Genomic DNA, 13,591 nt, shown 5'->3' on the forward strand with positions numbered 1-13,591 from the left:
AATATTAACCATGTTCTGGTGTTATTGAAATCTCATTTCTTTTGAGCCCCAAATCTTTGTACATGGTGTCTGTTCATGTCTTCACCCCTCTCCTCCTTAGCTCTTTGTCAGTCACTGTCTGTGGCGTTGCCTGGCTACCAACCACTGTCACCCCTACACTACTAACTAGTGTTGTTTTTCACGGTTGTACAGCGAGATGCATTACCTGGTATCTCCTCTACCTGGTTGTCACCTCTGTCACCCCTACATTGGGGACAGTATTTGTCTCTCCTCAGAGTTATTCATGTAGTGTTTTCTTATGTGTTACAGCGCGATGCAAAGGGACAGTACCTGTTTGATCTCATCTGTCACCACCTTAACCTGCTGGAGAAGGACTACTTTGGCATCAGATATGTGGACCCAGACAAACAGAGGGTGGGTGGTGTCAACTGTTTATGTCTGTCTATCTCTCTCTCTCTTTCTGACTGTTTCTCTCTTAACTACCTCTCCCTTGCTGCCACTTTCATACTCTCTCTCCTTTCCTCCCTCTCCACTCTCTTTTTCTCTTTCTTTCATTCATTCTTTCTCTCACTCTCTTTCCCATGACATCACACACATATCACTGAGCAGGCCATTTCTACAGTTTATCCCTCTCTTCTATCTCCTCCTTTCATGTGTGCCTGCAGCAGAGCCCAACCCCGTACTCTACTGCGTCACAGCCTGAGGTTATTACTGTGTGTTAACTCTCTTGTCTGCACAGCCTGATACACACACGCACACCCACACGTGACACCCACGCGCGCTCACACACACAGATCCTATTCCCATAGGAACAATGGTTCTGTGCCGATCAGAATCAGTTCCTGTTCTGTCTCAACACTTTCAGAGATGCGAGTGTTGTTGTTGTTGTTGTTGTTGTGAGGAAAAAACATTTGATGGGAGGGAGGGGGATTTACAGAGTGATGGAGAAAGTGGTAGCACATCTTTCTGCCCATAAACTAACCAGAAGAAGACAGCCATCTGCTGTCAAACAGACAGATTGGACAGGAACTCTGATTGGAGCTGTTGGGTGTTTCTTACTGTGAGTATTGAACTGGACCTTACTTGGAAACATATTCCCTCACGCTGATCATTCTACCTTGACAGACTAATTAGTTACAAGTACACATATAATTATATCAGTCTAAACATTATTATCTATTCTAAACACGAGTGTCCATATCACGTTGTTGAGGAGCTGATGCAATAATGTGAAATATATATACACTGCTCAAAAGAAATAAAGGGAACACTAGAATAACACATCCTAGATCTGAATGAATGAAATATTCTTATTAAATACTTTTTTCTTTACATAGTTGAATGTGCTGACAACAAAATCACACAAAAATGATCAATGGAAATCAAATTTATCAACCCATGGACGTCTGGATTTGGAGTCACACTCAAAATTAAAGTGGAAAACCACACTACAGGCTGATCCAACTTTGATGTAATGTCCTTAAAACAAGTCAAAATGAGGCTCAGTAGTGTGTGTGGCCTCCACGTGCCTGTATGACCTCCCTACAACGCCTGGGCATGCTTCTGATGAGGTGGTGGATGTTCTCCTGAGGGATCTCCTCCCAGACCTGGACTAAAGCATCCACCAACTCCTGGACAGTATGTGGTGCAATGTGGTGTTGGTGGATGGAGCGAGACATGATGTCCCAGATGTGCTCAATTGGATTCAGGTCTGGGGAACGGGCGGGCCAGTCCATAGCATCGTGCCTTCCTCTTGCAGGAACTGCTGACACACTCCAGCCACATGAGGTCTAGCATTGTCTTGCATTAGGTGGAACCCAGGGCCAACCGCACCAGCATATGGTCTCACAAGGGGTCTGACGATCTCATCTCGGTACCTAATGGCAGTCAGGCTACCTCTGGCGAGCACATGGAGGGCTGTGCGGCCCCCAAAGAAATGCCATCCCACACCATGACTGACCCACCGCCAAACCGGTCATGCTGGAGAATGTTTCAGGCAGCAGAACGTTCTCCACGGCGTCTCCAGACTCTGTCACGTCTGTCACATGTGCTCAGTGTGAACCTGCTTTCATCTGTGAAGAGCACAGGGCGCCAGTGGCGAATTTGCCAATCTTGGTGTTCTCTGGCTAATGCCAAACGTCCTGCATGGTGTTGGGCTGTAAGAACAACCCCCACCTGTTGACGTCGGGCCCTCATACCACCCTCATGGAGTCTGTTTCTGACTGTTTGAGCAGACACATACACATTTGTGGCCTGCTGCAGGTCATTTTGCAGGGCTCTGGCAGTGCTCCTCCTGCTCCTCCTTGCACAAAGGCGGAGGTAGCGGTCCTGCCGCTGGGTTGTTGCCCTCCTACGGCCTCCTCCACGTCTCCTGATGTACTGGCCTGTCTCCTGGTAGCGCCTCCATGCTCTGGACACTATGCTGACACAGCAAACCTTCTTGCCACAGCTCGCATTGATGTGCCATCCTGGATGAGCTGCACTACCTGAGCCACTTGTGTGGGTTGTAGACTCCGTCTCATGCTGCCACTAGAGTGAAAGCACTGCCAGCATTCAAAAGTGACCAAAACATCAGCCAGGAAGCATAGGAACTGAGAAGTGGTCTGTGGTCACCACCTGCAGAACCACTCCTTTATTGGAGGTGTCTTGCTAATTGCCGATAATTTCCACCTGTTGTCTATTCCAATTGCACAACAGCATGTGAAATGTATTGTCAATCAGTGTTGCTTCCTAAGTGGACAGTTTGATTTCACAGAAGTGTGATTGACTTGGAGTTACATTGTGTTGTTTAAGTGTTCCCTTAATTTTTTTGAACAGTGTATTTATATATATATATATACAAAAAATGGATTTTTTAGTCTGTAACAGAAAAGACTTGCATAATTTGCATAAAATTAAAATTCAAACCTTATTTAAACTGTAAACATTTTTTGACCATTTGATACTGAAAAATAAAATTGTATATAATCAATAAATAATAATAAATTCAAATTGATCAGCAACATTAACTCAGGAGCACAATATATGAAACACTTTGACCTATTAAACAAAAATGAATAAGACAGTTTGTGCTGATTTTTTAAAATCAAAATGAGGAAGTCAGGATTAATGGCTACAATGAGCACGTTTTGTAGGGCACAGCTTTTCGAAGCGGGGTTTGAAGCATGACACTGCAACTCTCAGCTCCTGCTCAATGTTTAGCTGGGACCTGTACTTGGTCTTCAGTGCAGCAACAGCAGAGAAGCCAGTCTCACAAAGATAAGATGTTGCAAAAGGAAGAAGAATGCCCATGGCCCTCTGCCCTAAGAGTGGATACTGCCTCTCTACACTCAGCCAGAATTCACTCAGTGTCTGTGATGTGAACCTCAGTCTCAATGTGGAGTCAGACGTCATATCAATGAACTGGTCCTCCTCTGCAGAGCTGAAACCAGTTGGAGCTGGTGCATTGAAAGGATCTCTCACCCAGTCATAATGGCAACTGTTTTCAGGGAAGAACTTTTTAAAGAATCCCATCAGTGATGAAATATGATCCGTAATATATGGAATCACTGAGGTGGCATCATAGTAAGTAGTGTCAACAAATTCATGCAGGTTCTCGAATGAATCAGTATTTCCTTCATCATGTCGTCTGCCCCACATTGCAAGCTTTCGAGTGAAAGAGCTGATCTTGTCTGTGACCTGAGGGAGGTGTTTATCTTTCCCTTGAAGCTGTAGATTTAGTTCATTTAGCTTTCCAAATATGTCACTCAGGTAGGCCAGTTTTGCCAGGAAGTTCTCATCACTAAATTTTTCTGCGAGGTCATACTTGTGCTCCTGCTCCGAAAACATTCTTATCTGCTCTCTGAGCTCCAAAACTCGGGACAAGACTTTTCCTCGTGACAGCCACCTTGCTTCACTGTGAAACAGCACAGCTTGGTGTTCAGCTCCCATCTCCTCACAGAAAGCAGAGAAGACTCTTGTTTTTAGTGGTTTGGTCTTTATAAAATTGACTACACCTACAATGTCAGTCATAACCTCACTTAATTCAGAGGAAAGGTGCCTTGATGCCAGTGCTTCTCTGTGTATAACACAGTGTGTCCACTCAGCATTAGGTGAGGCCTTCTTGATGAGTGCCCAAAGTCCTTTTCTCATCCCTGCCATGGTCTGTGCACCATCACTGCAAATACCAATGCAGTTCTCCCACTTTAGCCCATTCTCAGTCAGGAAGCAGTCCAGCATTTTGAATAGCTCTTCAGCTGTGGCTCTGTCTCTGACATATTTACAAAACAGTAGATCCTCAGACAGGAAGTTTGTCATGTCAAAACGTACATAAGCGATAAACAAACAGTCTTTGTTGCTGTCAGTTGCTTCAATTGAACTACAAGACAAAACGTTTGTCTTTGAGTTTATCTACCAGCTGTTCTTTAAGATCGTTAGCAATGTCATTTATACGTCTGGCGACAGTGTCATTGGACAGAGGGATAGTTTTTCTTTTTGCAGCACTTGCGTCATCCAGCATGACAGAGACCAAGTCTAATGCTGCAGGCAGTATCAGCTCCTCTGCTATGGAGTGGGGTTGTTGCACTGAGCAATTTGGTATGCCACCTTATAGGATGCTAACAGCGCTCGCTGGTTTAATGAAGTAGCATTCACAAAGCGGCACGATTGTTGGCAATATTCGGCACATTTTCGCTGAAAAAAACTCAAGCGGCTTTTATCAGCGTGATTGGGGTGGAATGTGTAGTGACGCCTTCATTTATTTGGCTTCATACTGTCTGCTGCCAACATTTTTAGACACAGTAAACATACCGGTCTTTCCTCGTCCCCCACCGTAGTCACAGTGAAGCCAAGCGCTACATACGCTTCGTCATATCTCCTCGTCTCCCACCGTAGTCACAGTGAAGCCAAGCGCTACATACGCTTCGTCATATCTCCTCGTCTCCCACCATAGTCACAGTGAAGCCAAGCGCTACATACGCTTCGTCATATCTCCTCGTCCCCCACCGTAGTCACAGTGAAGCCAAGCGCTACATACGCTTCGTCATATCTCCTCGTCTCCCACCGTAGTCACAGTGAAGCCAAGCGCTACATACGCTTCGTCATATCTCCTCGTCCCCCACCGTAGTCACAGTGAAGCCAAGCGCTACATACGATACGTCATATCTCCTCGTCCCCCACCGTAGTCACAGTGAAGCCAAGCGCTACATACGCTTCGTCATATCTCCTCGTCTCCCACCGTAGTCACAGTGAAGCCAAGCGCTACATACGCTTCGTCATATCTCCTCGTCCCCCACCGTAGTCACAGTGAAGCCAAGCGCTACATACACTTCGTCATATCTCCTCGTCTCCCAACGTAGTCACAGTGAAGCCAAGCGCTACATACGCTTCGTCATATCTCCTCGTCCCCCACCGTAGTCACAGTGAAGCCAAGCGCTACATACGCTTCGTCATATTTCCTTGTCTTAGCTTTCGGGAGACTTACGGCTGTCTCATTATCTCTGTTTCTCTCTGCCTATCTTTTCATACTTGTTAAATATTGTTCCATGGTGTCTCTTAAGGGTTTGTTATCTGCACTTCATATCTCCTGCTCTGTGCTGTGTGCTCTTATTCGGTGCAAAATAACCCTACTCCCTGTGGCAAAAAAAAGCATGTTCCCCGGGGTCACACAAAAAATATTTTTTTAGAAATATGTGACTTTCACACATTATCAAGTCCAGTACAGCAAATGAAAGATAAACTTCTTATTAATCTACCCATCGTGTCCAATTTCAAAAAGGCTTTACAGCGAAAACACAACATATGATAATGTTAGGTCAGAGCAAGTCAAAAAAACACACAGCCATTTTTGATGATCTTCATCAGATGACACTCATGTTACACAATACATGTACGTTAATGTGCATATTTATATCCAAAAATCTCAGTTTACAGTGGAGTGTTACGTGCAGTAATGTTTTGATTCCAAAACATCTGGTGATTTTGCAGAAATCCTCATAATAAACATTGATAAAAGATACAATTGTTATTCGCAGAATTAAAGATAGACTTTTCGGAAAAAGCATAATCTGGGTACGGTGCTCAGAGTCCAATCCAGCCAAAGAAATATCCGCCATGTTGGAGTCAACAGAAGTTAGAAATAACATTATAAACATTCACTTACCTTTGATGATCGTCATCGGAATGCACTCCCAGGAATCCCAGTTCGACAATAATATGACTTATTTGTCCAATAATGGTCCATAAAGTCCATTATTTATGTCCAAATAGTCACTTGTTGTTAGCGTGTTCAGCCCAGTAATCCATCTTCATGAGGCGCGAGCACTACGTCCAGACAAAAACTAAAAGTTCTGTTACAGGTCGTAGAAGCATCATTCAAACAGTTTTAGAAACTTCAGAGTGTTTTCTATCCAATGCTAATAATAACATGGACATATTCGCATCTGGGACTGAGTAGGAGGCAGTTAACTCTGGGCACGCTATTCATCCAAAAGTGAAAATGCTGCCCCCTATCCCAAAAAGGTTAACCTTTATTTAACTAGGCAAGTCAGTTAAAGAACAAATTCTTATTTACAATGACAGCCTACCTCGGCCAAACCAGGCAACGCTGGGCCAATTTTGCGCTGCCCTATGGGACTCCCAATCACATCCGGATGTGATACAGCCTAGTTCATATGCCTTGTGACCGTGATATATAGACCTAAGGCCGAGACAATAAGTTAATAAATTCAACAATAAATTCAACCACACCTGTGTTTCATCACAAAACCTGAGAGCAACCTCTGTCTTGTGAAGTCCACAAAGCATATTGTATGAAACAAACAGTTACATGACCTACAGCATGGTCAAGCAAGGTCATGTTTACGACATTTTCGGATTACTAAACAATTATTGATTGAGAACCGGGGACAGTTACCGCAAGTCACAAAAGAAAACAGGAGCTGCCTCCACTAATCAAGCACCATTTCAATTTGAACATTTCACCATCATCAAATCACCTATGCTTAGTTTAACACAGTGACAACTAAAATATACCAAACACAAATGAGTCCAATCAATGTACGCTAAATATGATGTGGCTGTTCTGATTTCTCTCTGTGTGTGTGTGTGTGTGTGTGTGTGTGTGTGTGTGTGTGTGTGTGTGTGTGTGTGTGTGTGTGTGTGTGTGTGTGTGTGTGTGTGTGTGTGTGTGTGTGTGTGTGTGTGTGTGTGTGTGTGTGTGTGTGTGTGTGTGTGTGTGTATCCGTGCAAGTAGAGAAAACATGTTGACTCACCCTACTTGTAGAGAAACGCCAATCCCATCCTCCTCTCTTTCATGTTGATGAGATGTTTTATTTTTTGTTGTCCTTGGCTACCTGGCTAAAATGCTTTCTCACTAGCCTAACTTCCTTTCATGGGCAATGTTAGCTAGTTAACATTAGCCGTCTACATTAACCTAGCTACACATTTATCTTCCATTCTCTCAGATCAGGGCACTATATGTGAATATATGGTTGGATCAGAATCGCCATCATTGGCCAGTACAGAGAATGAAGTAAAACCACAACTCCAAATCCCTGTCTCCATCCATGGATAATTTAGGTAAGGGCCCATTTTTAGCTAGCTAGCCACCGGAGGACAACAACATGAGCTGCAACAATTCAAGTTATTTCTGTTTATGATGTATTGCTCTCGTGATGTGATTGGTGTGAAGCCAAATCCAAACTGGCTTCCCTTGACACATTCCCTTGACACCTGGTGCACCAGGATCAGTTTATTTCAATGCTGAGTGGCTATTATTTTATACTTTTTTATGAATGGAGGCCAAATGCTTGCTGGCTTCCCTTGCATTCAACCCTACAATCGGCAACAATGTCATACTCTTTTTGACCAGACAGCATCAAATAGATGGCCTACACATACACATACAGAGACAGGGGGGGGGGGGTGCTGTTTCGCTCACTCTGATGCTTTCTCCGGTGAGATACATTCAGCCTTGCAAATTGAAGGAAATTAATGAAACACAGGGAGAAGAATAGTCCATTTAAAAATATATATATATATATATTTATCAATATTTTGGGGAAACCTGGCTTCTCTTGGCATCCATGAATACACACCACTGCTGCCTTCCTCAGTCAGAGTCAGAGTGACCCTGTCTATATTCACTGTATATTCACTGTCAGTCTCCCTCCCTCCCTCCCTATATTCACTGTCAGTCTCTTCTATACACCTTTCAGATTGGCAGGTAGTTAGAGCAGTGTTTCAGGATTTGATAGAAGGACTGTAGTGAGGGTATATGAGGCTTTGACAGACACAACTCTGTCACAGTCTATCAGTGAAACACTCAACCAAGCCCTCCTCTCCAGAGCAGAACCTTGAGGCCAGGGGAGAGACAGGTGAAGTCTGGGAGATATGATTAACATCAACAAACTAGGCCAGTATCACCGGTGTAGTGTCTTACCCTCCCCACTCATTTAATGTATTCCATTTTTCATTCAACCTTTATTCATACAGATTAATTGAGACAACATCTGTTCAACTCACCAGAGATATTTTTTTCTCCTCCAAATGGTTATGAGCTGACAGACAACAAGCGTTTCTCTGAGTGTCCTTCCTCTAAAGCACTTTCCTTGCTTTCATCTCTATAAGAGTCACTGGGTAAGAAAGAGAGGGGGGATGTGAAGGAGAGAGAGAGAGAGAGAGAGGGAGGGAGGAGGATGTGTAGAGAGAGAGAAAATATAAACTTCAGTGAGGTAGAGAGAACACAGCGTTAGGATGCTCAGTGGAGTTCTGTTCTAGAATGCCCTCCAGCTCTAGACAACAAGTCAGAATGCACAACTACAGAGCAATCAGACCACGTAGTCTGTCACTAATGTCTAGAGTAGAGGCAAAGGGATTGCAGTCAGGTATTTAGCGCCTAGAAAACACAGTTTTTGACTGCTTTGTTTTTGTTTGTCTTTCAGCACTGGTTGGGGTTTACAAAATGTATTGCCAAACAAATGAAATGTAAGTACATGAATGCATGACCATGTATGGATATTGAATTATGCATGATGACATGCAGTTGTGAATTTGATTGGGTGATTAAATCGTTGGCAGTTACTACTAGTTAGGTCACAGTAACTACTAGAAAAAGCCTCTGTTCTAACATGTGACCTCTCCCCCCAGCCCAGCCTCCATTCACCATGTGTTTACGTGTCAAGTTTTACCCTCCTGACCCGGCTGCCCTGAAAGAGGAAATCACAAGGTAAGAGACTAGAGACAGTCTGACAGGCAGAATGGAGTGGGCTTATAATAGAGGAGACTAGGGTGCCAGCCATGCACTGCTGTCAACCCAACTCAGAGGGAGGGAGGGAGGGAGGGAGGGAGGCAGGGAGGGAGGGAGGGAGGGAGGGAGGGAGGGAGAGGGAGGGAGGGAGGGAGGGAGGGAGGGAGGGAGAGAGGGAGGGAGGGAGGGAGGGAGGGAGGGAGGGAGGGAGGGAGGGAGGGAGGGAGGGAGGGAGGGAGGGAGGGAGGGAGGGAGGGAGGGAGGGAGGGAGGGAGGGAGGGAGGGAGGGTGCAATAGATTGAACAAATTGGTTTGGTCCAAATGGTCCAAATTACGTTAGATTCTTCCAACTGTGGGCAATCACTCTCTTTCATCTGATTGAAACTTCTCATGTTGATGCTGAATTTTACACACATCTAGAATATCAGTGGTAGACTACAGGCATGAAGAAGTGAGCACAAGCTGATTTTAGGGGTATCAAAACCCTACAGTGAATCCGTTTGTAGGAGGAATCAGACCAGATAACACTTTCTTTAAGCTGCATTGTCAGGTCACCCTGCCTGCACAATGTGGTACTCTATCTCTGACAATCAAACTACGGTGTAGAGGAGGAACGAGGGAGGAGGAAAGAGGGAGGAGGAAGGAGGGAGGAGGAGGGAAGAGGAAGGCAGAACGACTGCCTTCCTCACACCTCACCTAGTTAGACTGTGTCCAAATGGCATCCTATTCCCTATGTAGTGCACTAAGACCAGAGCCTGGTCAAACGTAGTGCACTATATAGGGAATAGGGTGCCAATAGGGTGTGTCATGACTGTCCTGACCCGGTCAGGTTACAGGAGACCACAACCCAACAGATTATCTCTCAACCCCAACAGAGGAGGAGAGATCTAGGGGTCTGAAGATGTGGGGGGTTTTATGACCCCTCACGCCCCTGGTAAATCTCAGGTCACAGACAAATTCCTTTGTCCTGTTACTATGGAGAACCAGCCTCAGAACATTAAACATGAGATAAAGGGACTTTTGAAAAATGGTTTCCATCAGCCACAATGGTGGTCATGACGATAGATGGAATATGAAAATGTATGTCATTTTTGTTTTGTTATTAAAGGTTAATAGATGCAGTTATTACAAAAACATTGTAATGTGAAGGGTTTTCCTAGTAGATGTTTGATGTTTATACATTGTAGGTTGTATGGAAGATATCCAAATCAGAGAGAACGTTTTTAGGGAAGATGAAATTTTAAGTTAGTTGTCTAAAATTGGATTTGAATCAAATCTAGACCTTGACTCATTAACTTGGTACGCCCAGAGAATTGCCCTAAAGGCCGTTACGCCCACTTTTGACCCAAGGGTATAAAACCTGTGAGTATAGAATTTACGACAAGACTACGTGACCCCAGCTGCAGCAAGGTCTAAAAAGTCAACGAACCCAGAACGCAACGCAAGTTTGAGGACAAGAAATCCTTTTCTACCCAAGCTAAGGATGAGTAGCTGTGTCTAAGCGGGTGAATTCAAGTCGAACCACCTAGCCTCCATCTCCCATCGAATCGTGGTATCTAAAGGATTTCATTCCTATGCTGTGAGCTCTGAGCTACAGAGCTGTATGTCCTCAGAAGACCCATTCCAGAGCAAAGGGTGAGGGAACAGACTCCTAAGCCAAAAAGGACACTGACATCGGGAGGACCCTCAGAGAGGTGTGCCGGAGTAGTGCGTCATCGAACAGCTGAAGGCCTACGCAGAGAATCCTCTGAGATCATCCCCACGTAATTACATCATTATATTCTGACCCATAAGAGCGGCAGTTTGGGGCAAGGCTAGGATTAGAATAGCAAAGCTGACAAATTCACCCAAATGTATATTTCTCTTGTGTACTTTCTTTTTTCTCTCTCTATTGAAATCCCCATTGTGGGTAACGCACCATAGTGTGTTGGGCCGTTATACTAAGTTCTAATCAATGGCCTATGATGTGTTTTGTCTATGTGCATCTTTTATCATAATTTTAGCTTTTTAGTAAATACATATTAAACTAAGATTGGTGTGGTACGAATTCATTGGTGAGACCCGGGTCCGTGCAGATTCACGGGCTATACAATGGTCAGAACGAGATTGGTAGAGGCAACTGGTTAATTAGCGGCTGTTGTAAAATCGATATTCTGATATTCTTTGAGTTAATTTGGGAAATAGAAACTCAATAAAAACGAGTTTTCTCATGGTGCCCCAGGTTAATGAGTTAATCATTGCTTGATTCAGTTAATCACGCAATTAGAAACTTTAATCATTCGATGAACAACAGTCGTCACATTAACTAATACAACGTCACGACAGGTGTCATCATACAATCTAGCCCCTTTCACGTTCCACTGCTTCCCATTGTCTCATAACCCCAGTCAGAGCTAGGAAGGGAGAGAACCACTTCCCAATCCTCCACCATCTGGTGACGCTGCCAGCAGCACCTTCTGTAAAGACTAGACACACACACACTCACTCACATAGACACACACACACAAACACACACTTATGACATTTTGCTGTATGATTAATAATGGTATTTATTGCGTTACTGCTCAAATCAAATCAAATCTGCTCTTAGAGAAGATAAGCCACTGGTGTGTGAAATGAATGCTGGGTAAGATATCAAATCAAATCAAATGTTATTTGTCACATACACATGGTTTGCAGATGTTAGTGCGAGTGTAGCGAAATGCTTGTGCTTCTAGTTCCGACAATGCAGTAAGTAATCTAGCTAACAATTCCAAAATGACTACCTTATAGACACAAGTGTAAGGGGATAAGAATATGTACATAAAGATATATGAGTGAGTGATGGTACAGAGCGGCATAGGCAAGATACAGTAGATGGTATTGAGTGCAGTATATACATATGAGATGAGTATGTAAACAAAGTGGCATAGTTAAAGTGGCTTGTGATACATGTATTACATAAAGATGCAGTAGATGATATAGAGTACAGTATATACATATACATATGAGATGAATAATGTAGGGTGTGTAAACATTATATTAGGTAGCATTGTTTAAAGTGGCTAGTGATATATTTTACATCATTTCCCATCAATTCCAATTATTAAAGTGGCTGGAGTTGAGTCAGTGTGTTGGCAGCAGCCACTCAATGTTAGTGGTGGTTGTTTAACAGTCTGATGGCCTTGAGATAGAAGCTGTTTTTCAGTCTCTCGGTCCCAGCTTTGATGCACCTGTACTGACCTCGCCTTCTGGATGATAGCGGGGTGAACAGGCAGTGGCTCGGTGGTTGTTGTCCTTGATGATCTTTATGGCCTTCCTGTGACATCGGGTGGTGTAGGTGTCCTGGAGGGCAGGTAGTTTGCCCCCGGTGATGTGTTGTGCAGACCTCACTACCCTCTGGAGAGCCTTACGGTTGTGGGCGGAGCAGTTGCCGTACCAGGCGGTGATACAGCCCGACAGGATGCTCTCGATTGTGCATCTGTAGAAGTTTGTGAGTGCTTTTGGTGACAAGCCAAACTTCTTCAGCCTCCCGAGGTTGAAGAGGCGCTGCTGCGCCTTCTTCACAATGCTGTCTGTGTGGGTGGACCAATTCAGTTTGTCTGTGATGTGTACGCCGAGGAACTTAAAACTTACTACCCTCTCCACTACTGTCCCATCAATGTGGATAGGGGGGTGTTCCCTCTGCTGTTTCCTGAAGTCCACAATCACCTCCTTAGTTTTGTTGACGTTGAGTGTGAGGTTATTTTCCTGACACCACACTCCGAGGGCCCTCACCTCCTCCCTGTAGGCCGTCTCGTCGTTGTTGGTGATCAAGCCTACCACTGTTGTGTCGTCCGCAAACTTGATGATTGAGTTGGAGGCGTGCGTGGCCACGCAGTCGTGGGTGAACAGGGAGTACAGGAGAGGGCTCAGAACGCACCCTTGTGGGGCCCCAGTGTTGAGGATCAGCGGGGTGGAAATGTTGTTGCCTACCCTCACCACCTGGGGGCGGCCCGTCAGGAAGTCCAGTACCCAGTTGCACAGGGCGGGGTCGAGACCCAGGGTCTCGAGCTTGATGACGAGCTTGGAGGGCACTGTGGTGTTAAATTCAGAGCTGTAGTCGATGAACAGCATTCTCAAATAGGTATTCCTCTTGTCCAGATGGGTTAGGGCAGTGTGCAGTGTGGTTGAGATTGCATCGTCTGTGGACCTATTTGGGCGGTAAGCAAATTGGAGTGGGTCTAGGGTGTCAGGTAGGGTGGAGGTGATATGGTCCTTGACTAGTCTCTCAAAGCACTTCATGATGACGGAAGTGAGTGCTACGGGGCGGTAGTCGTTTAGCTCAGTTACCTTAGCTTTCTTGGGAACAGGAACAATGGTGGCCCTCTTGAAGCATGTGGGAAC

The 13,591-nt window shown here is 44.7% G+C and overlaps 1 protein-coding gene across 1 annotated transcript in view; it reads left to right on the plus strand.

The window, feature by feature from the left end:
- Nucleotides 1-13,591, plus strand: part of LOC109881089 (FERM domain-containing protein 5) — a 122,291-nt gene that overhangs the window by 93,225 nt on the left and 15,475 nt on the right. The window contains exons 2-4 of the mRNA XM_031831282.1: nucleotides 310-414; nucleotides 8,922-8,964; nucleotides 9,127-9,205. Coding sequence (XP_031687142.1) covers nucleotides 310-414; nucleotides 8,922-8,964; nucleotides 9,127-9,205 — 227 coding nt within the window. The remainder of the gene's footprint in view (nucleotides 1-309; nucleotides 415-8,921; nucleotides 8,965-9,126; nucleotides 9,206-13,591) is intronic.

This window comes from Oncorhynchus kisutch, linkage group LG8, assembly GCF_002021735.2.
Source record: "Oncorhynchus kisutch isolate 150728-3 linkage group LG8, Okis_V2, whole genome shotgun sequence".
NCBI classification, from domain to species: domain Eukaryota; kingdom Metazoa; phylum Chordata; class Actinopteri; order Salmoniformes; family Salmonidae; genus Oncorhynchus; species Oncorhynchus kisutch.